This window comes from Eschrichtius robustus, chromosome 8 (assembly GCF_028021215.1).
Source record: "Eschrichtius robustus isolate mEscRob2 chromosome 8, mEscRob2.pri, whole genome shotgun sequence".
NCBI classification, from domain to species: domain Eukaryota; kingdom Metazoa; phylum Chordata; class Mammalia; order Artiodactyla; family Eschrichtiidae; genus Eschrichtius; species Eschrichtius robustus.
Window position 1 is genome coordinate 2,201,001 of NC_090831.1, and position 27,653 is coordinate 2,228,653.

Here is a 27,653-nt window from a genome sequence, read left to right on the forward strand (position 1 = left end):
TTTATTATTAACTATAGTCACCATGCTCTACATTAGATCTCCAGAACTTATCTATCTTATAACTGGGAGTTTATACCCTTTGACCAACACTTCCCCATTTCCTATCCCCTCCAGCAGAACCAAAGTTCTGCTCTTTGCTTCGATGAGTTCTACTTTTTGAAATTTCACATATGAGATCGTGCTGTATTTGTCTATGTCTGGTTTATTTGACTTAGCATAATATCATCTAGTTATACCCATGCTGTTGTAAATGGCAGGATTTCCTTTTATTTTAAGGCTAAGTAGTATTCCATTGTATATATATATCATATTTTCTTTATCCATTCATCCATCAATAACCACTTAGGTTTATTCTTATGTTGGATGTTGTGAATAATGATACAGTGAACATGAGAGTGCAGGTATTTCTTGAGATAGTGATTTTATTTCCTTTGGATATGTACCCAGAAGTGGGATTACTGGATTATATGACAGTACTATTTTAAAATTTTTGAGGAACCTCTATACTGTTCTCCCTAGCAGTTGTATCAATTTACATTCCCACCAACAGTGCACAAGGGTTCCCTTTCTTTTTCCACACCTTTGCCAACACTTAACTTTTTTTTTTTTAAGAATAGCTATCCTATCAGATGTGACATGATATCTCATCATGGATTTGATGATGATTAGTGATGTTGAGCAACTTTTATGTACTTCTTGGCCATTGGTATTTCTTCTTTAAAAAAGTGTCTGTTCAGGTCCTCTGCCAGTTTTTAAAATTGGGTCATCTGTTTGTCTTTGCTGCAGAGCTGTATAAGTTCCTTACATATTTTGGATATTAAGCCCCTATTGGAAATATGGTTTGCAAGCATTTTCTCTCACCCTGTAGGTTGTGTTTTCATTTTGTTGTTTCCTTTATTGTGTAGAAGTTTTTCAATTTGATATACTCTCAATGTTTATTCTTGCTTTTTTTCCCCTGGTGCTTTTGGTGTTACATCTAACAAATCATTGCCAAGACCACTGTCAAGGAACTTTTTACCTAAGTTTTCTTATAGGAGTTTTATGGTTTCAGGTTTTACCTTTAAGTCAGGTTTTACCTTAAGTTAGTGGTCAAATTTTATCCATTTGCATGTGTAATTCCAGTTTTTCCAACACCGTTTATTGGAGAGATTATCCTTTCTTCATTGTGTATTCTCATGCCTTTGTGGAAGATAAGCTGAGCATATATGTGTGGGTTTATTTCCGGTCTTTTCAATCTGTTCCATATGTCACTCTTTATGCCAATACCAGTATGTTTTGATTACTATAACTTTGTAATATACTTTGAAATCAGGAAACGTGATGCCTCCAACTTTGTTGCATGTACAGCAATACATTAATATTGTCATTTTCTTCAGACAACGATCATTTATATTAACTCACATATTTATGATTCTGCTGTTCTTTTGAGTGTCTGCCAATCTGAGCTCCTTCTGGGAAATTAATTTTTCTGCTTGAAGATTGCCTGTAAGTAAGGGCCTGGTGGTAATGAATTTCTGCAGTACTTGTTCATTTGAAATGGTCTTTCACAAATACTGCATGATCTCAGGTATATGTGAAACCTCAAAAAGTCTTCTTGAATTCATGTAAAGAATTTTTAAATCATGTTTCCTCAGTGTATCCTCTATTTTAACTGTCATTTTCTTTCAAAACTCTGAAGATTTTTTTTTCATTGTTTTTGATTGCCAGTGTTCAACTTTACACTCAGGCTGCTTTTTGCTCTATTTTTCTCTGGTTGATATTAAGATTTTGTATTTGATTTTTTTCATTTGTTTGTTTGTTTACTTCTCGGCAGTTTTATAATGATATTCCAAGCTGTTTACTAATTTTTTTAACATCTTTATTGGAGTATAGTTGATTTACATTGTTGTGTTAGTTTCTGCTGTATAACAAAGTGAATCAGCTATACATATACATATATCCCCATATCCCCTCCCTCTTGTGTCTCCCTTCCACACTCCCTATCCCACCCCTCTAGGTGGTCACAAAGCACCAAGCTGATCTCCCTGTGCTATGCGGCTGCTTCCCACTAGCTATCTATTTTACATTTGGTAGTGTATGTATGTCAGTGCCACTCTCTCACTTCATCCCAGCTTACCCTTCCCCCTCCCCGTGTCCTCAAGTCCATTATCTACGTCTGCGTCTTTATTCCTGTCCTGCCCCTAAGTTCTTCAGAACCTTTTTTTTTTTTTTTTTTTTTTTAGATTCCATGTATATGTGTTAGCATACGGTATTTGTTTTTCTCTTTCTGACTTACTTCACTCTTTATGACAGACTCCAGGTCCATCCACCTCACTACAAAAAACTCGATTTCATTTCTTTTATTGGCTAAGTAATATTCCATTGTATATATGTTCCACATCTTCTTTATCCATTCCTCTGTCGATGGACAGTTAGGTTGCTTCCACGTCCTGGCTATTGTAAATAGTACTGCAATGAACATTGTGGTACATGTATCTTTTTGAATTATGCTATTTTCAGGGTATATGCCCAGTAGTGGGATTGCTGTGTTGGATGGTAGTTCTATTTTAAGTTTTTTAAGGAACCTCCATACTGTTCTGCATAGTCACTGTACCAATTTACATTCCCACCAACAGTGCAAGAGGGTTCCCTTTTCTCCACACCCTCTCCAGCATTCATTGTTTGCAGATTTTTTGATGATGGCCATTCTGACTGCTGTGAGATGATACCTCATTGTAGTTTTGATTTGCATTTCTCTAATGATTAATGATGTTGAGCATCCTTTCATGAATTTGTTGGCAATCTGTATGTCTTCTTTGGAGAAATGTCTATTTAGGTCTTCTGCCCATTTTTGGATTGGGTTGTTTGTTTTTTTTGATATTGAGCTGCATGAGCTGCTTGTAAATTTTGGAGGTTAATCCTTTGTCAGTTGATTCATTTGCAAATATTTTGTCCCGTTCTGAGGGTTGTTTTTTTCGTCTTGTTTATGGATTCCTTTGCTGTGCAAACTTAAGTTTCGTTAGGTCGCATTTGTTTATTTTTGTTTTTATTTCCATTTATCTAGGAGGTGGGTCAAAAAGGATCTTGCTGTGATTTATGTCATACAGTGTTCTGTCTGTGTTTTCCTCTCAGAGTTTTATAGTGTCTGGCCTTACATTTAGGTATTTAATCCATTTTGAGTTTATTTTTGTGTGTAGTGTTAGGGTGTGTTCTAATTTCATTCTTTTACATGTAGCTGTCCATTTTTCCCAGCACCACTTATTGAAGAGGCTGTCTTTTCTCCATTGTATATTCTTGCCTCCTTTGTCAAAGATAAGGTGACCATATGTGCATGGATTTATCTCTGGGCTTTCTATCCTGTTCCATTGATCTGTATTTCTGTTTTTGTGCCAGTACCATACTGTCTTGATTACTGTGGCTTTGTAGTATAGTCTGAAGTCAGGGAGCCTGATTCCTCCAGCTCCGTTTTTCTTTCTCAAGATTGCTTTGGCTATTTGGGGTCCTTTCTGTTTCCACACAAATTGTAAAATTTCTTTTTCTAGTTCTGTGAAAAATGCCACTGAAAATTTGATAGGGATTGCATTGAACCTGTAGATTGCTTTGGGTAGTATAGTTATTTTCACAATATTGATTCTTCCAATCCAGGAGCATGGTATATTTCTCCATCTGTTTTTGTTATCTTTTTGATTGCTTACATCAGTGTTTTCTAGTTTTCTGAGTACAGGTCTTTTTTCTCCTTAGGTAGGTTTATTCCTAGGTATTTTATTCTTTTTGTTGCAATGGTAAATGGGATTGTTTCCTTAATTTCTCTTTCTGATCTTCTGTTGTTAGTGTATAGGAATGCATGGGATTTCTGTGCATTAATTTTGTATCCTGCACCCTTACCAAATTCATTGATTAGTTCTAGTAGTTTTCTGGTGGCATCTTTAGGATTTTCTATGTATAGTATCATGTCATTGGCAAACAGTGACAGTTTCACTTCTTTTCTAATTTGTATTGCTTTTATTTCTTTTTCTTCTCTGATTGCTGTGTCTAGGACTTCCAATACTATGTTGAATAATAGTGGCAAGAGTGCACATCCTTGTCTTGTTCCTGCTCTGAGAGGAAACACTTTCAGTTTTTCACCATTGAGAATGATGTTTGCTGTGGGTTTGTCATACACAGCTTTTATTTTGTTGAGGTAGGTTCCCTCTGTGCACACTTTCTGGAGAGTTTTTATCATAAATTGGTGTTGAATTTTGCCAAAAGCTTTTTCTGCATCTATTGAGATGATCATTTGGTTTTTATTTTTTAATTTGTTAATATGGTGTATCCCATCGGTTGTCTTGTGTATATTGAAGAATCCTTGCATTCCTGGGATAAATCTCACTTGATCCTTTTAATGTGTTGTTGGATGCTTTTTGCTAGTATTTTGTTAAGGCTTTTTGTATCTATGTTCATCAGTGATATTGGTGTATAGTTTTCTTTTTTTGTGATATCTTTGTCTGGTTTTGGTATCAGGGTGGTGGTGGCCTTGTAGAACGAGTTTGGGGGTGTTCCTCCCTCCACAATTTTTTGGAAGAGTTTGAGAAGGGTAGGTGTTAACTCTTCTCTAAATGTTTGATAGAATTTGCCTGTGAAGCCATCTGGTCCTGGACTTTTGTTTGGTGGAAGATTTTTAATTACATTTTCAATTTCATTACCTGTATTTGGTCTGTTTATATTTTCTAATTCTTCCTGGTTCAATCTTGGAAGGTTGTACTTTTCCAAGAATTTGTCCTTTTCTTCCAGGTTGTCCATTTTATTAGCATATCATTTCTTCTATGATCTCTTATGATCTTTTGTATTTCTGCAGTGTCAGTTGTAATCTCTCCTTTTTCATTTCTAGTATAATTGATTTGAGTCCTCTCCCTTTTTTTCTTGATGAGTCTGGATAAAAGTTTATCAATTTTGTTTATCTTCTCAAAGGACCAGCTTTTAGCTTTATTGATCTTTGCTATTGTTTTCTTTGTTTCTATTTCATTCATTTCTGCTCTGGTCTTTATGATTTCTTTCCTTCTACTAATTTTGGGTTTTCTTTGTTCTTCTTTTTCTAGTTGCTTTAGATGGAAGATTAGATTGTTTATTTGAGATTTTTCTTGTTTCTTGAGGTGAGCTTGAATTGCTATGAACTTCCCTCTTAGAACTGCCTTTGCTGTGTCCCATAGGTTTTGGATCATCATGTTTTCATTGTCATTTGTTTCTAGGTAATTTTTGATTTCCTCTTTGATTTCTTCAGTGATCTGTTGGTTATTTAGCAGTGCACTGTTTAACCTCCATGTAGTTTTACTTTTTACAGGTTCTCTCCTGTATAGTGATTTCTAATCTCAAAGTGTTGTGGGTGGCAAAGATGCTTGGTACGATTTCAGTTTTCTTAAATCTTCCAAGGTTTGATTTGTGACCCAAAATGTGATCTACTCTGGAAAACGTTCCATGTGCACTTGAGAAGAAAGTATATTCTTCTGCTTTTGTGTGGAATGTCCTAAAAGTATCAATTAACTCTATCTGGTCTATTGTGTCATTTAAAGCTTGCATTTCCTTATTTTTTTTTCTGTCTGAATGATCTGTCTATTGGTGTAAGTGGCATGTTAAAGTCGCCCACTATTATTGTTTTACTGTCAATTTCTCCTTTTATGGCTGTTAGCATTTGCCTTATATATTGAGGTGCTCCTATATTGGGTGCATAAATATTTATAATTGTTATGTTTTCTTCTTGTATTGATCCCTTGATCATTATGTTCTGTCCTTTCCTATCTCTTGTGGCAGTCTTTATTTTAAAGTCTATTTTATCTGATATGAGTATTGCTACTCCAGCTTTCTTGTGATTTCCATTTGCATGGAATATCTTTTTCCATCCCCTCACTTTCAGTCTGTATGTGTCCCTAGGTCTGAAGTGGGTTTCTTGTAGACAGCATATATAAGGGTCTTGTTTTTGTATCCATTCAGCCAGTCTCTGTCTTTTTGTTGGAGCACTTAATCCATTTACTTACATTCAAGGTGATTATCGATATGTATGTTCCTATTACCATTTTCTAATTGATTTGGGTTTGTTTTTGTGGGTCTTTTTCTTCTCCTCTTGTGTTTCTCGCTTAGAGAAGTTCCTTTAGCTTTTGTTGTAAAGCTGGTTTGGTGGTGCTGAATTCCCGTAGCTTTTGTCTGTAAAGCTTTTGATTTCTCCATCGAATCTGAATGAGATCCTTGCTGGGTAGAGTACTCTTCGTTATAGGTTTTTTCCTTTCATCACTTTAAATATGTCCTGCCACTCCCTTCTGGCTCGCAGAGTTTCTGATGAAAGATCAGCTGTTCACCTTATGGGGATTCCCTTGTAAGTTATTTGTTGCTTTTCCCTTGCTGCTTTAAATATTTTTTTCTTTGTATTTAATGTTTGATAGTTTGATTAATGTCTCAGCATGTGTCTTGGCATGTTTCTCTTTGGGTTTATCCTGTATGGGACTCTCTGGCTTCGTGGACTTGATTGACTATTTCCTTTCCCATGTTAGGGAAGTTTTCGACTATAATCTCTTCAAATACTTTCTCAGTCCCTTTCTTTTGCTCTTCTTCTTCTGGGACCCCTATAATTCAAATGTTGGTGCGTTTAATGTTGTCCCGGAGGTCTCTGAGACTGTCCTCAATTGTTTTCATTCTTTTTTCTTTATTCTGCTCTCCAGCAGTTACTTCCACCATTCTATCTTCCAGGTCACTTATCCATTCTTCTGCCTCAGTCATTCTGCTATTGATTCCTTCCAGAGTGTTTTTAATTTCAGTTATTGCATTGTTCATCACTGTTTGTTTGCTCTTTAGTTCTTCTAGTTCCTTGTTAAATGTTTCTTGTATTTTCTCCATTCTGTTTCCGAGATTTTGGATCATCTTATTATCATTACTCTGAATTCTTTTTCAGGTAGGTTGCCTATTGTGTCTTTGTTTATTTGGTCTTGTAGGTTTTTACCTTGCTCCTTTATCTGTAATGTATTTTTTTGTCGTTTCATTTTTTTTTTTTTTTTTGATGGGTGGGGTTCTATTCCCCTCTTACTGTTTGTTTGGCCTGAGGTGTCCAGGACTGGAGTTTGCAGGCAGTTGGATAGAACCGGGTCTTGGTGCTGAGATGAGGACCTCCGGGAGGCCTCACTCTAATTAATATTCCCTGGGGTCTGAAGTTCTCTGTTAGTCTAGCTGTTTGGACTCAGAGCTCCCACCATAGGAGCTGGGGCTGGACCTCTGGCCTGGGAACCAAGATCCCACAAGCTGCGTGGTGTGGCAAAAAAAAGAAAAAAAGAGAAAGAAAAATTAAAAAAGGAGTGGTACAATAACAAAGAATAAAACGAAATAAAATTAGAAAGATAAAAAATATATTAGAAAAAATAAAAATACAATTGAAACAACTGCAACATGGTAAAATAAAACCACAACAGAGAAAAAAAAATGGGGGGTGGGGGCAGGGAACAAGACAAAAGGAGAGAACAATAACAAAGTGTAAAGAATAAAATAAAATTAGAAAAGTAAAAGATTTATTAGAAAAAATAAAAATATAAATGAATCAACAACAATGAATCCACTAGGTGAAACAGAACCCCAATCTAAAAGATGAAAAAAGAAAAAATAATAAAGCCTTGGCTATGGGGGCAGAGTTTAGGCAGGGGTGGAACTTAGGCAGGGGTGGGTTTTTGGGTGGGGCAGGACCTAGGCGGGTGGTGGTGTGACATTTGAGCATGGGGCGGGGCCTAGGCTCAGGACCCAGGCAGCCGGAAAAGGCCCTGGGGGGCAGGGCCTAGGCAGGGCATCTTTCAAGCGTGGGGCGGGGCCTCTGCTTAGGACCTGTGCAGAAGGGGAGCGGCAGCATGTGAAAGGAGGGCCTCTGGAGTGTGGAGTTCTGGAGTTTGGAGGTAGGGCCCTGAGTGAGGGTGTGTGGGTGGGGTTTAGGCCCTTTGTCTGAGGGGGTCTCCGAGTATAGAGGTGGGGCCCTTGGTGGTGTGTAGTGGTGGAACTTGGGCTCTGCATGACAGGAGGGAGGCTCTGAGGGCACAGGATTAGGACAGGGAGCCCAACAGGTTCCCTGGTGCCTTAGTAGACAGGGAAAGCACTGGCCCCGTTCCCTTCTGTTCCTTTGCGCCCCTCCCCCACCATCTCCCCCAGGGTCTCCCCCGTCACCGCTGGACCCCTAAATGTGGGTGGGTCCCACTGGGTGTAGGAACTCATCCCCTCCCCCAGCCACCCCTCAGGGGTGCTGGTCCCAGAGGTCTGGCTTTTAATTTTGCTCCCCATTCCCTCCCTCCCTCTCCTTCAGGACCCGTGTGGCTGGAGGGGCCCTCAGTGGGCAGAGGATCAGGTCTGGGATCTCAGCAGGTTCCTGGGGGTCCACCTGGGCAGGAGAAACCTGGCCATGCTCCCTTTTGATCCTCTGCCATCCCAATGGTCCCCCAATTTCCCCCTCTGGGTGTGGGATCCCTTCCCCTCCCCCAGCTGCCCCTCAGGGGTGCCAGTCTTGTCCCACCTCCACTTCTCCTTCCCCTTCACTCCCCCCATGCCCCACGTCCTACCTGGTTGCTTGGGGTTCCTTCCATCCCCTTAGGTGTCCATGGTCCCCCACGGGTGCCTGGTAGGTGCCCTAGTTGTGTGGAGACGCGAATTCTGCATCCTCCTCGTACACAATCTTGACTCCGCCCCCCCCCCAGTCCTTGATTTTAACTGAAATGATTTTAGTGCCTCATTATTCAAGAGGACAACTCTCATTAGATTTTGTTAAACAGCTTTCCTTTTATTTCAGAGCTTTTCTGTCTTTGCAGTGTTTTACTAAGAGTATCTGCTAAATGTTATTAAATGACTTCACATGATAAAGGATTTGCTGTTATAGGTATTAGTATAAAACATGTTAATAAGTTTTCTAATGTTGAACCATGCTTGCATTTCTCAGTACATCATTACCATCTTTATTAGACTTTGGAATTAAAGTTTTCCTGGCTTCATGATATTACTGGGGGGGTCTCTTTATTTTATCCTATGACAGAATAGTTTAAATAGCTCTAGGGTTAAAGGTTACATTAAAATCAACCATCAGGTTACCTGGCATTGGCATCTTTTTTGAATAGTAGACTTTTTATCCAGCTTTCCTATGGTAATTGATCCATTCAAATGTTTCACCCTTTCTTGGCTCCTTTTCCATTCCTTGGGGGCTGAGGCCTTGCTCGGAAGTACCCATTCCTGGTCCTGGTTCTTTTGGGCCCTGGGACCCAGTTTTGTGTTTCACATGCTTGCAGTTGTCCTGGAGCCTTAGGAGCAAGTGGCCCAGGAGGTGAAGGTACATGAGCTTGAGGAGAGGAGAGTCCAGTTTGGCCCCAGCTCTCCAAGTCTGTTTCTCTTTTGGTTTTACTAGTTCACATCTTTGGAGTGTTGCCCGCCTACATAGCAACTCCATCCCATCTGACAATACAGCTTGTCCTACTTGAGACATTCACAAGACCAGGGCAGAAGTTATATTTGGGGTAACAGGAAATCTGGAATAATGGTGAATTATTAGAATGTTTAAAAAATAAAGAGCTCATTAGTCCACACCCCTATCATACCTCTATATCCCTTTGTCTTCTGTTATGGCTTTAGTTGTGTGGGTTATCCTGGGAAATAATTAGAAAACTACTTAGTTATGTAATTACAAGATATGTGTGATAAGACCCACAAAATGTGTCCCATAGTTTTATTGGGGAGGAAGAAAATGTCCTCTAAGTTCTTCTGGCTGGTCTAAGAGTAAAATGGTCATGAGACAGACTAACAGGAGAAAATAAACAAAATTTAATAATATGTATACATGGGAGAGACCCAGGAAAACTGAGTAACTTGCTAAAATGGTCAAGGCCCTCACCTTAAATACCGTCTTCAGCTAAAGACGAAAGAGGATGTTGGGAGTAGTGGCTTGGAAATTCAAAGGGGGTGAAGGCAATTCACGTGGAGATGGAAAAGCAAATGTTGGTAAACAAATATTTGCTGGGACAGTGGGACACAGAGTGGACTCTGGCCTCTGGGCTCTGCCAGTTCCCCCCCACCCCCACCCCTTACCCCAATTTTTTGCAGAAATCCCTCCCTGCTGATAACTCTGTTCCAAGGACAGTCCCTTCATCTCAAAGCTTTAGGCAGCTAAGGGGGAGGTAAAAAGAAAGACCTTCTGGGCTTCCCTGGTGGTGCAGTGGTTAAGAATCTGCCTGCCAATGCAGGGAACACAGGTTTGAGCCCTGGTCCAGGAAGATCCCACATGCCACAGAGCAACTAAGCCCGTGTGCCACAACTACTGAGCCTGTGCTCTACAGCCCATGAGCCACAACTACTGAGCCCACGAGCCACAACCACTGAAGCCCACGTGCCACAACTACTGAAGCCCACGTGCCTAGAGCCCATGCTCCACAACAAGAGAAACCACGACAGTGATAAGCCCACGCACCGCAACAAAGAGTAGCCCCCGCTCGCTGCAACTAGAGAAAGCCCATGAGCAGCAACAAAGACCAACACAGCCAAAGTTAAATTAATTAATTAATTTTTTAAAAAATGTAAGACATTCTGTGTCTTCAAAATAATCAGCCTAAATTAATCCTCATGCCAAAGAGACATATGGAGGGGGGGTGCAAACTGCTCTTCTCTACAGTTTCTTTGAGACATTCTTATTGTCTGCATCTATCATGCTTTGCCTGTGTCCTTGAAACATACCACCATGATACTGTTCTAGGACGTATCACTTTTCCCTAAATGTCTTTGGTTAGATTTCTATTAGCATAACCATAAATAAGCTTTTGAAGGGAAATTTCTCTTTTTTTTTAATAATGATTGAAATTGTTTTTATATAACAATAATGTTAACTGAAATAATTAGTAATTTATTTTTGTATTATTAAAGAGATATATATCTGAAGTTGAATTTACAGATATATTAGAAAGGATGAACAAATACTAAAATAAATGTTTTTATTATTTGGTATAATCTGCAACTGATTAAGTTTTTCTATTCTTTGTTGAAACTTGTCTTAAAAATAAATTGTATTTTCGCATCATTTCATGTGCCTGAGAGGAAAGGAAAACAGCCCCTAGGTAAGCATCCAAGCACCACATGCCTGCTTAACTGCTACTCACAGATTATTTTTCTGTTTTAGAAATTATTTAACATGGAGAATGAGTGTATACAAATATTTAAGAGTGGATTTACATATGCCATAAAACTGGAGAACAAACTGGTGATACAATCAATATTTGTTCTATTCTTTTATTGATTGAACAGAAAACAAAACTAAGGGAAGTGACCCACCCTTACAGGGAGGTTGTCCAAAGTTGGCAAATAGAAGTAGGATAGATTTCTGGAATGTTCCATTTGTTCTGTAGAGCCTGGCTTCATTCCCCACCCCCATCCCCCTGCCACCCTGCCTTAAAACATTTACAAGTATATTATGGCAATAAAAAATAAATTAGAAAACAGGAGAACAACATGCTACTATTTCCTATCAATAAAACATCCACTGTTTTCATTTTTGTGTTCTCTTCTAGTCTCTTTCCCCATACATCCTGTAATTTAGAGTGTCATTATAATAGTTTGGATACAACTCTGCAAGCTGTGTGGGGAAAGGAGTGGAGAGGGACCGGGGAGGGAGGGAGGGAGAGATGAGACAGGTGTTGGAACACAGCGTTGTGTCGATTCCTGGCAAGCTTGTAGCTTCCACACCCCCAGACTGCAGACGAAGAGATTAATGTGGGACCCTAAAGCCATGAGATCAGAATTGTCTCATTCCAGAAGCACAGGCAAAAAATTATTAAAAGGAATCTGATTCTCTACTTTAATTCCTAAAAGGGAATTAAGGCAATTTATAAGCTTCATCTGCATCTCTTTCCTGTCTGAATATTCCTCCCCCTTACCTGCTCAGAAGCAGCAAGCCACCCCAAGGCTCAGTCCTCTCAACACGCCTTCAAGTGTTTTATGTCACCCCCTCCCTGCCCCCACCCCCGACCTTGTAACCTGGACTTTGTCTTCCTCATTGTGCTAGTGTGGGCCCTCTGAGTCAGAGATACCAAGACAGGATTAGACAGGCAAGAAATTTTCAAAAAGAAACATCTTTGAGGAAATGAAGAGGGAGGCCAAGGAGGTGTCTGACCTTGAGGAGAGAGGGAAGAATGGTAAGTCAGGTGATCCGTACCCTCAAGCAGAAACCTGGTCCAGAGAGACTCCTCCCAGATCAGAGGCCGGACATCAAAGCAAGGCCCTGCCGTGGAGAAGCAGCTCAGGGTGATGGATGCATGACCAGGTGCCCTAGGGATCCAAAAAGAGAAACTCATGTGCAAAAATAAATGCACTGAAAGAAATGTACTAAAAGAAAGAGGAAACAAATTTGGAATAAAAGGTAATTTAGGTTCTCAAAATAAACGTTGAAAAGAATGATCTATCTATGAAATTAGATTTAAAGTAATTCAGGGAGATTAGGAAAGCTAATGAGAAAACTAAAATTTTATTTTCCAGTGTTTAAATATTGCAGTGGAGAAGTGAAGTGAGTTAGCTTAGAGGTGTGGACATGGCAAACGGTGTAAAGATGGAAAGGAAAACGTTGACAGAGAAGTCAGGAAGAGCATGAAATCTCACTTCCTAAACGAGACATCAGAACAGTGAACAGATTGAACACAAATTAACAACAAAAAAAAATGTTCTTAGTTAAAGAGACTTTTGAGTCTGTTAATGGAAATGCCTCACCAAGCATCAGTGAAAAGAGTCCAGTATGCAGACATAAAGTAGTTCATGTTTGAATTTCTGGAGTAAAGAAAGAAAGAGTCCAACAAAGAAGAGAAAGTCTTTACTGGCCTTGGATCTGTCCTGTGCAGAGGAGAGAGCAGTGGCCAGCAATCCCCCGGAGCCTGATGGTGAGAAAAGCACTTTGATGCTGTAGGGGTTAGGACAGCCAGGTCTCAGGAGAGAGGTGAACTGCAGACAGAATTGTTAAGCAAAAGGGAATCAGAACTTGGAGGTTTGGAACATTCTCAGCCTATCCATGTTTCAGAAAATTAGAAAGCTGGTTCTAAAGAGAATACTAGGCGTGCGGCTGAAAAACTATTTGATAAAGTGATCCTGGTGAGCTGTGGATTTAATCAGCCGTCTCAGCAGAAGCCGGGAATGGAGAGGGGATTATACCAGCAGGAACATGGCCAGTTCGAACTAGAGGGACACCGAGAGCAGAATGAAGGAAGGGATTCTACACAACAAACCATCGAGCTAGTCAGCTGTGAATGTGTACTATCCTTCAAGGAAATCATTGTCTTAAATATTTCCATTTCTAAACAAGGATAGAAATAAATCAAGCAAAGATTCCAAAGGAGAGAAAAACAAAAAGTCCAAAAATAACACAGAAGTTAGTAGCTAGTAAAACAAATAGAAAAATAATGAGTTAGAAAATTTTAAAAAATAGAATTGATAAAACCAAAAACTATCTTCGACCAAATCAATAAAATTATGACTGCTAACAAGTCAAATAAAGAAAAAGATGAAAAGCATTGATTTTATAAAACTAGGGAAAATAAAGAGAAGATACTAGCTGTGGAGTTGAATTTAAAGGTATAGGAGAATACTTTGTGCAATTGGAACTTTTATTAATAAAAGAGGAAACTCTCAATGAAGCAGACTATTTCTGGGTCTACTGAAACTGTCTCATAATTTTCTGTCCTGTGTGCCGTAGGTTTTGTCTTCCCATAGAATCGAATTAGATAAAATCATCGAACAACCTTCCTGCTAAGGGCAAGTTTTTCTTACTTGAGCAGCCTGGGTTTCATGCCCAGGAGGTCACTTCTGTTCCCAAGTCTGTGACTTCTTCCAAAGTCACGTGTTAGCAGCTCCGGGGTGGACTTGATGAAAGTATAACTGGCAGTTCTGCTTCCTGGGTCTTCTTTCCTTTTGCTTTTTCTATCTGAGAGCCAGTTGTTAAATGCCTTCCAGACCATCACTAGATCTCCTTTCTTCTCTTTCCTCCTTAGGTTGAATCCTGGCTCATGTGACATAATAGGCAATGCTTGGTTTACTTTTCTTTATTTGTTCACAATAACTTAGTGTTGATCCATGTTGTCAGCTCTGCAGCTGTGGTTTAGACACTCACTGATTTCCCAAATCCAGTTCTTGTTCAGATATCAATTTATGTGTTGAAGAAGGCTAGGAAAACTGTGGTTTCAATACATTTTATTCTATTATGAGTATAGATTCTGTTCTAATTCATAACATTATTACTGATTGCAAAGCTTACCGTTCAATATTGATGAGACCCTCTCGGCCTTTGTACAAGCCCGATATGAGGGGGGTCCGACCAATCCAGGAACCGCCTCGGGGGTGACTCACAAGCTCATCCTAGTGCCTGGATGGCTGGGATGTGCGGACAGGCCAGCTACGTCACTGTCCACACACGGAACTGCAAGGGAGACCAGATGTCCATGGCCCGTGTACCTTTTGTTGCTGCCGGTGCATCATGGTGGGCTGTTCCCTCATTTCTGATCTCACAACGTTCACTTCATATTCACTGCTGACCTTGTGTATGTTTCAGGTGACTTTTTAGATATGTCAACTGAAAAAAATGCACAACCTGAATGTTGGAATTATGCTTTATTTGGCAGACTTTCCCAGGACTTCAAGCCTGGAAGGTAGTAGCATCTCAGATAGCTCTGAAGGATGGCTCTGAAGAGGTAAGGGGGGGAGCCAAACATAGGGATCTTTGCAGCAAAGAGCAGGCAGCTGGAACATCAAAAGATTACTATTTAAAGAAAACCAGCTATCTCAGGTTAAGGAATTTAGTGTTCTTCTATGTATGGGAAGATGCAAGAGTCTGGGCTCACTAAAATCATTCCTTTGATACACACCTTGACTACCTAGGGCCAGTATCCTGGTTTTCTTCATCCTGAATTCCCCTCAGGGCCCATTGTGGTCTGGGGTGGCCACAGTGGCTGATGGCTTGGTGGCCCCAACATTCATTGTTTACTGGAAGGGCAGGTGACATTTTTTGGTCCACAGATATATTAATGGCATTTGGAAAAAAGCTATTTCCTGGAGCTGCCATTTCTTCCATTTTTTCAGGATGCTCCTTGGGCTTCTATTTTGAAGGTTAAACTTGATGACGTGCTGTAGTATTGAATAAAGCTAGGTCTAACTACGAGAGTAAGGTGATGAATCATTTAAACAGTCTGGCAACAGCGCCAGTGTTTCCCCACATAGGTGAATGTTTGTGCCTTTTGTGCAGGGATCAGAGGGAAACACAGACTGCAGAAGAAGGCGGAAGATGCTGGCAGAATCTGGGAGCTCGGGCATTAGACTGGCCCTTGAAGGAGGAGGTCCCAGGAGCTGAGACCTAGAGCCATCAAAGGGGAGGAAACCAGGAAGCAGCTGCAGGGTGGTAGCCTGGATGGAATCTGGGGACACACAAGGGCATCCGTGTGGACACTGCTTGCACCCTGAGAGTGAGCAGTGTGTCCCAGGAGCTCCAACGCTCCCACACCGGCTTTCCACGGCGACCACTAAAACTGTATTGGGAGAAATGGTCTAAATTGGAAATAAATGAAAAACGTGATTTACATGTTTTAAAAATATTCCATTTGAATTCAAAAAGCCTTAGTAGGCCTTTGGCAACAGCAAATGGGTGCCCTGTGGTCGTCATTCACACTTGCAATTTTGAAACAGGCAGGCCAGCTGGCATGTTAGATTGTACCAGAAACGCTTGAGAGACAAATCCATGCTTTGCAAAAGAAAGTCTAATGTACAATCTCAGTTCTAGTCTCTTGATGTTTCTAGGTTTCAGCTTTCCCATCTCTGGGTTGAAGGAGTCTGAATAAAAGACCTCCCAGGTCTAATATCTGTGGTGCAAACATTCTCCACCTCAATTTGCCCACCCCGCATCTCCTGTAGGAACAAAGGGAGGGTAAGCAAAGCCAAGCAAGAGTTCCTAGCAATAAAGAACCACATACATTTACGCTGTACCTATAATTTTCCTAATAATTGTTGGTCAGATGTACTTGCTATAAACTGTGAAACTGAATCCTGATATAAATTATATCTTTACATAAATGGATAGACAACACATGCAAAATTGTGTTTAATTTGCTAAGGATAGAACCAGCAGGAAGACAAAAGAACCTGTTCAAATACAGGGATGCATAGAATCATCCGGGAAAGGAGTGCATATAGGAGATTGCTAAATTCCATAACCTGCTGTCTGACTTTTATAGATCAATAAATCCATAGCATCTTTGAGTCACCATCCCCACTCGCCTAAACAGTGAAAACGTCTGACCGATTTTTACAGGTTAACATCGTATCTTACAGGGCTACTTATCATCTTCTCCTTTCTCACTTGGGAATTGTTAGTGTGAACTGAAAAAAAAAAAGCACAACCTAAAAATTGAGAAGTCTGCTTTATTTGGCAGACAACACTGAGGACTTAAGCCCAGACAGGCTCTCAGGTAGCTCTGAGGGACTGCTCTGAAGAGGCAAGGGGGTAGCCAGGATATACAGGAGTTTTTGCAACAAAGACGAGGTAGTGGGAACATCAAAAGATTACTGTTAATTAAAGAAAACCAGACATCTCAAGTTAAGGAATTTAGCGCTTTTCTACGTATGGGAAGATGCAAGAATCTGGGCTCCCTGAAATCATCCCTTTGTTCTGCACCTCAGCTACCTGGGACCAGTGTCCTGTGCTTTCTCATCCCCAGGCTCCTTAGGGTGCACCGCTGGGGTGGGCTGCAGTGGCTGACGGCTGGATTGCGGGCACCCTGTTTCCATCCTGAGTTCCCTCAGGGCTCACCGTCAGGGAAGCTGTAATGTGATGGTTTGATGGTTTGATGATGCTTTGTTTACTGATGTGGCAGTGACATTTTTCATTCACACCATGATAGAGTGTGTGGAAAAACTCTCCCACTGAGATCAACTCTAAGGTTTGGGTAAAATATACATGCAATTTTTAAAAAGAAAATGGTTTGAAGATATCAGAGTGCAAAGGACTTGGAGGTCTAGCTGTCACAGAAAAGGCAGTCTCACTGAGCTAAGTTCCATACTCATCTCCCCAGTGTTTGCTCAGGGCATTTGCAGGATCTAGAGCAGGGACAGATGTCCTGCGGAAAGCCGTAGCCCAGGGTGGCAGCTTCTGGCTGAGCTGGGAGGTGGAAGTTGGTGTTGGGGCTGCCAGGGCAGCTGGGAACTGAGAGGGAGGCTGCATTTGAGAAGAGGAGGGAACCACAAAGAAGTGAGGCCAAAATTCTTCATGTAATTTTCCTTCAAGGCATTTGCACACTGCAAAGCTGCAGTATGCCAGGCAAGAGAAGCAGAACCCGAGCAGAAAGCAGCACCTGGGTGGCTGGAGCTTGCAGAGACCTGCCAGGACTACAGTGCTGAGGAGAGCGTGTGGAGGGGCCCCAGCAAACAGCAGGAGTTTTCAACCAAGACTTCAAGAAAGGCTGTGCCCTAGGAGTGAGGGGGGACTGGAAAAGACCAGCCCGAAAAAAGCCTCAAGTCCATTCACAGCCAGATCACTGTAGCCCTCCTGTACTCTGTCAGCCAAAAGGCTCTATCCAGGGCCCGTACAATGTCGCTTTCACAGTATCTGTTATTTAATTCAAAATTGCCAGGCAAGCCAAGAAATACCAAATGACCCCAAACCAAGAGAAAAGCAAAATAGGAAATGAGAGACTCACAGGTTATCAAGATATGGTGACTATTTCAGAAGGTTTTTAAAGTAACAGGTTAACATGCACAAGAAGACAGAAGAAAAGTTGGAGAATCTCACTGAGAACTGGGCGATACTGAAAAAGTTGAAACTGAAAAATGCAATAACAAATTAAGAATTCAGTAGACGGTTTGCTAAAAAGATGAGGCAGAGCAGAAGGGGGTGTCACTGATCTAGAAGATGAATGCTGGGCTCCTGGCTGCCTGGGTCTCCCTCGCTGCCCTGCCGTCCTGCTGTGCTGGGCTCTTCCTCAGTGCTTAGTCCCTGATGGGGGAGGAGGAGGTGCCCCCAGGCACCCACTTAGGCCTTTCTTCATTAACGCCCTGTCTTCTTGTGACTCACCATTCCGTGTAAAAATCTAAAGCACGTTGGCAATTTACCCTTCTGTGTAGCCATGGCAGTTTTATTTTCATTCTGTCAATTCATTATTTAATTCTAAAACTGTAACTCAGTTGTACATGCCCTGAGTTCCAGTTCTGTGCTGCGTGCAGTGCGCTATGACCCTCCCTCCTCCCTGGCGGGGAGACCCTGGGGGCCCCTGAGGGTGGCACTGTGACAGGCAGCTCTGCCAGAGACACAGGAGCACCCAGGAGGGATGCTTAATTACAGATGTCCCCGCAGGTTCAGGCTTGGTTTGGAATTTGTGAGCCTCAGCCCAGTTTATTGTCAGGTCAGTGGACACATGATATCATGGGCTGGATTGTGCTGGTGTCAACTGAAAATAAAAATGCACAACCTAAAAGTTGAGAGTTATGTTTTATTTGGAGGACAACACTGAGAACTTAAGCCCGGGACGCAGCCTGAAGGACTGCTCCAAAGAGGTAAGGGGGGAGCCAGGGTACATAGGGGTTTTTGCAAAAAAGACCAGGTAGTCGGAACATCAAAGGATTACTGTTAATTAAAGAAAACCAGATATCTCAAGTTAAGGAATTTAGCACTTTTCTATGAATGGGAAGGTGCAAGAATCTGGGCTCACTGAAATCATCCCTTTGATCTGCACCTCAGCCATCTGAGGCCAGTGTCCTGTGCTTTCTCATCCTGAGTCCCCTCAGGGTGCACTATTGGGGGTGGGCTGCAGTGGCTGACTGCTAGATGGCAGGCATCCTGTTTCCATCCTGAGTTCCCTCAGGGCTCACCGTCAGGGCAGCTGTAATGTGACGGCTTGATGGCTGCAACATCCTTTGTGTACTGATATGGCAGCGACATTTTTTCACTCACACTGGTAACTAGGGCAAAACTGGGGGCTTGACACAGACTCTGCATTTTGGGAGACTGGATGTGGGGCTCCTAAAGGGATGAGAGACCTCCTTGGTGTTGAGTCCCCCGCCAGCACCTCGGGTCCTGGGCTGGGCCTGATACAAGCTATTCTGACACTGCGAGTCAGTCACTGTGCAGGTGATGTGAACGACAGGTGGGGACTCCTTGCCCTGAAGTCAGAGCAGCACAGAAAAGTTCAGGGTACCAAACGCCCATCAACTGCCTGCTTGAACAACTGTTCCTCAGGCAAAAAAGGCATTATATGCTGTGCTCATTTTGAAATTAGCCATTTTTAGCCTGAGCGTCCTTGAGTAACAGCCAGGCCAGCAATAGAATTTAATGTATCAATAACTAGTTATGAGCCATGTGACTTGGACTAATGTTTATTCCCTCTAAATCTCATTTCCATTTATAAAATTCTTCTGCATGCATCATATTTTTTAAAGTACCATATAAATATCAGATATTATAATTAGATTAAATAAGATTAAAAACAGTTTCTCTCTATTCCCCTACTTACTAATGAAGTCATATATATATATATGGCTTTATTTGTCACTGAATAATTATAGTGACCAGAGTCTGCTTTTGTACATCAGGATTCTCTTCAGTAATTTATATTTTAGCTCATCAAGTTATCATATGTGGTTTTTTTTTTTCAAGTTTCTTAGTGGTTCTTGGGCTTCAAGTCTATAAATTTAAAGTAAGTGTTTCATGAAAATGAAAATACAACTACCGCACATCAAAACTTATGAGACCACAGCTAAAGTAGAACTGAAAGGGAAATTTATGGAACTAAATGCTTACATTAGAAAAGAGGAAAATTTTCGAATCAATAATGTAAATCACCAACTCAAGAAACTAGCAAAAGAAAATCAGGGACTTCCCTGGTGGCACAATGGTTAAGAATCTGCCTACCAGTGCAGGGGACAGGGGTTTGATCCCTGGTCTGGGAAGATCCCACATGCTGCGGAGCAACTAAGCCTGTGTGCCACAGCTACTGAACCTGCGCTCTAGAGCAGGCACGCCGCAACTACTGAGCCCACACGCTGCAGCTACTGAAGCCCACGCACCTAAAGCCCATGCTCCACAACAAGAGAAGCCACCACAATGAGAAGCACGTGCACTGCAACCAAGAGTAGCCCCCGCTCGCCGCAACTAGAGAAAGCTCATGCGCAGCAACAAAGACCAAGGCAGCCAAAATTAAATAAATAAATAAATAAATAAATTTATAAAAAATAGAAAAAGAAAAGCAAACAAACTGAAAGTAATAAAAAGAATAAAATAGTAATGATAAAAACAAAACAAGTCAATAAAACTGCAAACAGAAATTCAGTTGTGAAAATTAATGAAATAAAAAGGTGGTTTTTTTAAAGATCAACAAAACTAATCAACCCTTAACATGACACAGGAAAAAAAAATAGAGAAGATGCAAATTACTAATATTAAGAATAAAACAGGAGATGTCATTACAGATCCCACAGAAATTAAAAGGATAATAAAGGAATACTAACAGTTCTACACACATAAATTTAACAATTTAGAGGATATGAACCAACTCCTTGAAAAATATGAGCTGCCTCAACTTACCCAATATGAGACAGATAATCTTGTATGAAAGCTACTAAGGAAGTTGAATTCATAATTTTAAAAGTCCCCTCAAAACTCCAGGTCCTGATGTTTTCATTGGAGAAAAATACCAGACATTTAAAGAACTAATATCACTTCTATAAAATCTTCCAACAAGAGGAGGAAATACTTCCCAACCCATTCTATGAAGTCAGTGTCACCCTGATACCAAAACTAAACAAAGACAATATTTTAAAAAGTACAAACCAATATCTTTAATAAATAAACAGCGTTTCTTAACATTTCTTATTAGCAAATCAAATACATCAATATATAAAAATAATTTTATGTTATGACCACAAGGGATTTTTTTTTTTTCCCCAGGAATGCAAAGTTGGCTCAAAAATCAATCAGTAGGGTTTCAAGTCACCTCTCCATCCTAAAAACAAGTAAAAAGCTCAACAAATGGAAAAATCGGTAACAGTTCTCAGATCCATCAGAGAAGTAAGGTCACAAAGCAAACTGAATCTCCCGAAAATTTGGAGACACGTAGAGACAGATGTAGAGAATCAAACTCACCAGAGCAGAGACCTCCATGCGAATCAGCGCCGGGGCAGGAAAACCTAACCTGTACGCGACGAATTGCTGAGAGTCAAAACCCCGGGGGCCCCAGACATGGAGGGTCTGCACAGTTACGTGAACTTTGACATCTTTTCACAGAAGAAGGGGGTACGTATCCTTTTTGAAATATTTCAGAACATTCTGTTCTTTTAAAAAAGTTCTGATCTCAGGAGAAACTTGACCAGAGCCTAACCTGCTGAGGTTTCATCAAAGCGCAGTTGAAGTGGGGGAAGGGAAATACCCAACTCCAGCCCGCGGAGCCATCCATACAACCAAGGGGGAAGGTGGGGGGCTAAGAAACACTTGTGAAGCTCACAATCCAGAAGCAAATACGAAAAGATTAAGACCTAATAATGGGACTGAGAACCCTCCCGCCACCTCGCTGTCAGGGTTACTAAAGTTCTATTTTGAGTAGTTCCTCTTCCCCAGTGCATCATGGGTAACCATTCAAAACGAAATTAACGAGGTACACTAAAAGGCAAAAAACAAACAGTTTGAAGAGACCAGAACCAGAGTCAGATAGGACATGTTGGAATTATCAAACCAGAATTTTAAAATAATTATGATTGAGAATGCAAATAAACTGACTGCTGATTGGAATGTAAATTTCATAGTTACTCTGGTAAACACTTTGGCAGTTTCTCATAAAACTGAACCTACAACTGCTGTAGGCTCCAGTAATTGCACTCTGGGCTCTCATCTCAGAGAAATGAAGATTATGTTCACACAAAACACGTACGTGAATTTTTATAGCAGCTTTATCCTTGATAGACAAAAAACTGGGAAAAAATCCAAAATCTTCATCAGTAGGTGCATGGATACAGTGGGGTCCATCCATAGCATGGAAACATCTTCTCTGTAAAAGGAATGAACCATTGGTACTTTCGACAACTTGGTAGGGTCCCAAGGGTATTATGCTGAATTTAAAAAGCCAACCTGAGAAGTTCACTTACTGTTCCATTCCACATATATAACATTCTTTTAATGACAAAACTATAGATATGAAAAGGATAGTGATTTCCAGGGTTAGGGTTGGGGGGGGTGGGAAGGGTGATAATAGTGACTCTGAAAGGAGGCATGAGGGTGATCTCAGCGGTGATGGAAAGGTTCTGGATCTTGGTCTGGTGATGGTCACACAAAACTACGCATATGATAAAATGACACAGGTGTGCACACACCCACTGTACCTGTCAGCTCCTCCCACTGGTTTTGTGCTATAACTATGTAAGATGTAACTTGGGAAAACTGAGTGAAAGGCACATGGGTTCTCCCTGTAGTACCAAATTCCTGGTTTGACTGGAATCTATAACTTCAAAATAAAAAATTTTTAAAGTAATATGGTTCATAGGAAAATAATTGTGTGTGTGTGTGTGTGTACACACACATATTCAGAGGGAGTTGGGTACAAGAGTCTCATAATTTGGTTAATTTATAGGAACATTGCTTTTAAGATGGAAGATTTAGAAATTTTCAGTAATTGGAATTTGTTATAGAAATATCAATAGGTTGTAGAAATTATATTTTAGTGAAATGTTCATAATTTACCAAACACTTTTATGTGGTTTTGATTCAAAAAGAATTTACAAAGTACAGGAGCAGTAACTTTGTGGAACTATATCATAAGTAAATATTTGAAGCAGGAAAAAATAGCAACAGTGCATATAATTCTAAAAGTCATGTGAATAACCCTCTACTCAGACTAAAATCATTTTAGATGAAGAAAGCTTACTTTTCTTCTTTTTTTTTTAATTGCAGTATAGTTGATTCACAGTGTTGTGTTAGTTTCAGGTGTACAGCACAGTGATTCAGTTATATATCTATGAAGCAAGCTTATTTGATAAATTCTTCAAGGGTCGACACTTGTACAGCCTAACTCTGTGTCACTGATACAACCACACAGAGAAAAGAGTTAAGTGACTTGAACAAAATGCACGAATTTGGAACACAGTTCCCTCTCCCCTCCTTTCAGTCTTGCCACGTCAGACGAAAGTGTCCCCACGTGGTGTCCAAGCCTACACAGACAGTTCTACGAGGGGTTAGGAAAGGGGTTATAACATAATCCAGATGCAACAACGGTCAAAATTTTACAAATTATGTCATAGTAAAATCTCTTACCAGGAATAATTACTCTTTTTTAATCACAGGCCTGGGAGACAAATACCTGACAGTCCAGATGCTTGTAGCACCTTCGACCTGAGTTTAATCCAAAATTGAGGCTCAGTGAAGACCCAGAATCAGGGTTTCTTCTCACTATTCATTAAGCAGTAATAAGGAGATGACTTTATATATAAGTATTTTGAAAGCTTATGAAACAAACACTTTCTTATATGAGACAAAGTGTAAATTGTTGCTTTCTACCTCTAGGATTAGGTGTTTTTGTTGAATACGTGGTGTTTTTGTTGGATTTTGCTTTTCTTTGTGAATACAGATTTTACTAATACACTACCAGCACTTTCTTGTGAGCCTCACTTTACCATATCTCTTCCTTGCCTGAAGCAAATGATAATAAATGCTCTCAGTATTTAAGCATTTCCTATACACGGCGGGGGGTTTGGGAAGCTGGTTTCCAAATGCCCACTGACCTTGCTTGTGACGGGGACACAGGGGCGCTGCCTCACAAGAGCCCTGTGTACGGATGTGAAGTGACCCTCTGGGACATATTTTTAAGTGAAAAAAGCTGAGTACGTAGAGTTAGGAGTATGCTACCTTTTATGAAAGACGAATAAATAATAATTTGCTTATTCTTTTAAAGAAAGTTACACTAGGGGATACATAAGAGCTAGTGAAGCTGGTCATCACAGCGGCTGGGGTGGGAGAGCACAGTGAGACAAACAAGCCTCACGCTATACACCACGGTTCATACGGCCACGCGGAGAGAAGAGCTGGGTGACTTTTGAACAAAGGACACCGACTGTAAGAACTAAGAAAATCTTACTGTTAGATAGGAATAGCACTTACGGTGTCATTTTAAAACTCTTTTACGTAACTGTGAGAGAGAGGAAATAGGTGAATATGCTGGTGATTTTAATAAACAAGAGTCTCAGTGGAAGAGGAGGTACATAATTTAAAATCTAAGTAAAGTTAAGCAGAGAGTTAATAGGATCAATTACTTAAATAAATATGTTCAATTTGAAGTGTTTCATTGTAAGAGAAAAGATGTACACATATAAAATCTAAGAAGAAAGAATTATGAATCCTAATAATGTCAACTCACAATTTAAAACCTGTGTGTGTGTGTGTGTCCCCACCTGTGCCCACTGAGAGGGGCTGGATGCAGTGACACCCCAGTAATAATGAGCACTTGCAATAATCTGGCCTTGGATCCTCAATATTCCTCTCCACCAAAGGAATCTGGGCCCCTCGGAGAAAAGGCTGATTCCAGATGTGGGCAAAGTGAGCTGAAAATGCGTTGTTGGCACAGATGTGGAGGAGGCTGGTAGCAGCTGAGGGAGTGTGTCTGAAGGACAGGGGAGCGGCCTAAAGCTGGGGCCACTCAAAAGCCGAATTGGGACAATTTGAATGTAAAAAAGAATAAAGACTGCAGTGGTTGCAAATCATTGAAAAAGAAAGATCCAAAGTCCTACAGTGAATTAAAAAATAGACATAAGTTAATACTAATAAAAACTCATTAGAAGTGACTACTACAATGACATAGATTAATTCAGGCAAGAGGGATAGGAATTGTTGAATAACTTAAGGGCAGAAGTGTACTATCTATTCTAGTTTAATCCTCAGGACCCCGGTGAGGTATGGCATTCCCATTCTGCAGATGAGGCCATTAAGGCTCAGAACAATGAAATCCCTTAGTCCAAGATCTCATAACTAGTAAGTAGTGGTCCCAATCCAGATTTTTCTGAAGAGGAGACAGGTAAGTCTCCATGAATATCTGTAGCTAAAGGTACAGGTTTTCTGGGCAATTATGGAGTGCCCTCTATGTGCAAAGCACACTGATAAATATTAGGGCAAATTAGAAGGCGATTGGACCCTCAAATTAAACTCTGAAAAAGAGATAAAAAGAAACAAAGAAAAAAGCACACCAAAGAGACCTGATGTCAACTGTCAAAGTCAGGGCATCCCAGGAGCTGAGTGGGACCAGTGCTCACAGGGTGGGTCCCACCTGGAGCTGCTGCTGTGGCCCTTTGGCCTCTGACCTCACAGAGCCAAGGACACAGTCCAAGGCCGAGGAACAGGAGGTGGGCTGGGTGTGGGGTTTGGAGATCAGGGACCTCCTGTTGGCCTACAGGTGGGAGGGTCTGGAGTTCAAGTATCCTGATTCACCAAAGCTGATGCAGGAGTGACTTTACCACCAACACAGCCATCACGTGGGACCGAAGAGGCAGTGGTTCCAGGCATGTGAGCGTGGAGTGTCAGCAACCTGCAGAGACCACTACCCTCTGGAAACCCAGGAGCAGCGCTCAAGAAAGAAAACCGGGTTGGATCTGTGTTTGGGGTCCTCCTCTGCTGGATGACTGTTAATGCTTCGAGGTCTTGGGGAGACAGGCGGGGGTCAGGGGGGGAAACTAGGGCGGGTCTGAGTGGAGGGGCCCGAGGAAAGCGGAGTTCCTGGTGGGAGAAGGGGTGGTACCCGGGGGTGAGGTCTCCAGAGCCACCTTCAGGAGCCCTGATCCTCGCCACTTGGCTGACACAGAAGACAAAGCCACTGAAGCATGACTTACTCTGCTTAGAATTATTCTGACTAGAATTACAAAAAAGCCAGTTTTTATCCTAGAGTTTTGGTGGATTCATTTATTTTTTTAAATTTTGTAGATGAACATTTTTCATCTCTTTGATGACTTGATAGTGTCGTTGGACGTGCTTTGGTGTGAGCACGTTATCAAAGGCTGTAGAAGCAAAGGAGGGAGGATGAGCGTGAGAGCCCTGTGTTCCAGGCTGCGGTAAGGACCGACGTCTCCGTTTCAGAGAAAGGTCTGGAGGCTGAGCGGTTGTTCCCATATGACTGAGGGTATGAACTGTAACACAGAAACCATTTGTTTCAACCGAAAAAACTCACCCTGGAAATCTCCCTGATACCCATTTCTTCGTGTCCTGGATTTTACATGGAATAAGATGCACATGTGGCACCTTTGTTGGTGGAGAAGCTGGTAGGTGATGTTGATCAAGAATCGAGGGGTCTTCAGTTCTCAAGGAAGACTGTTGACGATGTACCCCTGGCTCATGCTGAGACAGTGCCTCTCAAAGTGTGGCCCCAGGCCAGCATCACCATCACCTGGGCACTTTTTATCCAAGCAGATTCCCTGGTCACAGCCCAAACCTGAGTCAGAAGTGCTAAGTGGTGGGACCACTAACCAATGTTTCTAGAGCCGTCCAGGTGGTTGTTCCGTAAGCTGACCTTTGAAACCTGCTCTAAGAGGTGTGGTAGTAACACTGGATTTATGTCACGTCAAGCAATTCGCTTGTTTCTGCTCTCTCTCCTAATAAGCCTGGTTCTCTGAAAGTCCCCATTAATCACGTTTTTCTATGATTACTTGGAATTAATTGAATCAAACGATTGCAGATCCGGCCCGTGTAGAAGGCCCCCGAATTGAAAATCACAGTCGGTGAAAAACACAGGATGGTCATTCATAAAAATTTTATTTTTTAAATTTCTTTAAACTTTTTATTTTATATTTGAGTATAGCCAGTTAACAATGTTGTGATTTAAAAAAAAAAAAAAGCAGTGTTGTGATAGTTTCAGGTGCACAGCAAAGTGACTCAGCCATACATATACATGTATCCATTCTCCAAACTCCCCTCCCTTCCAGGCTGCCACATAACATTGAGCAGAGTTCCCTGTGGTATACAGTAGGTCCTTTTTGGTTATCCATTTTAAATATAGCAGTGTGTACATGTCCTTTGATTCCAAACCCCCTGAATATCCCTTCCCCCTCTGGTAACCTAAGTTCATTCTCTAAGTCTATGAGTCTGTTTCTGTCTTGTAAATAAGCTCATTTGTGTCATTTTAAATAACATGGCTTTCATTTCAGGAAAAAAGTGGGAACACTTCATAGTCCTGAAATGGTAACTTTTTCACTGTCCTTCCTGAAAGGGAGTGGATAAAACATTCAGGGTAAAGCTAACTCCCTAATTAAGTGCAACCTGTTTCTTCTTTCCAGGCCCAAATTGCTTTGCCGAGACCGCTGTCATCCCCGCTGGGAGGGAAGTGAAGACGGACGAGTGCACCGTCTGTCACTGCACCTACGAGGAGGGCACCTGGAGGATTGAGAGGCAAGCCATGTGCACCAGGCACGAGTGCCGGCAGATGTAGGACTGGCCGCACGGACCACAGATGTTTTCTAGGATCCTTTCCCGATCTATCTGAACGTTCTGGATGCCTCTGGGAAATATCGAACGAAAGGAGCAGACTTTTGATGAGGAATCGTGGAAAACTGTTGGTACTTTTTCTTTTCTTGGTCACAACAACTGCAGGAGAAGGAAATGGACATATTTCAAAACATCGACAAGAACTTTGGGCAAAAAAGTCCACTTCTAAATAAATGTGCTATTTTCACAG

General features: G+C 41.2%; 1 protein-coding gene across 1 annotated transcript in view; it reads left to right on the forward strand.

Moving 5' to 3' along the window:
• Positions 1–27,407, forward strand: part of VWC2 (von Willebrand factor C domain containing 2) — a 108,195-nt gene extending 80,788 nt beyond the window's left edge. Inside the window, exon 3 of the mRNA XM_068550124.1 lies at positions 27,256–27,407. Within this exon, the coding sequence (XP_068406225.1) occupies positions 27,256–27,407 (152 nt within the window). The remainder of the gene's footprint in view (positions 1–27,255) is intronic.
• The last annotated feature ends 246 nt before the right edge of the window (positions 27,408–27,653 follow it).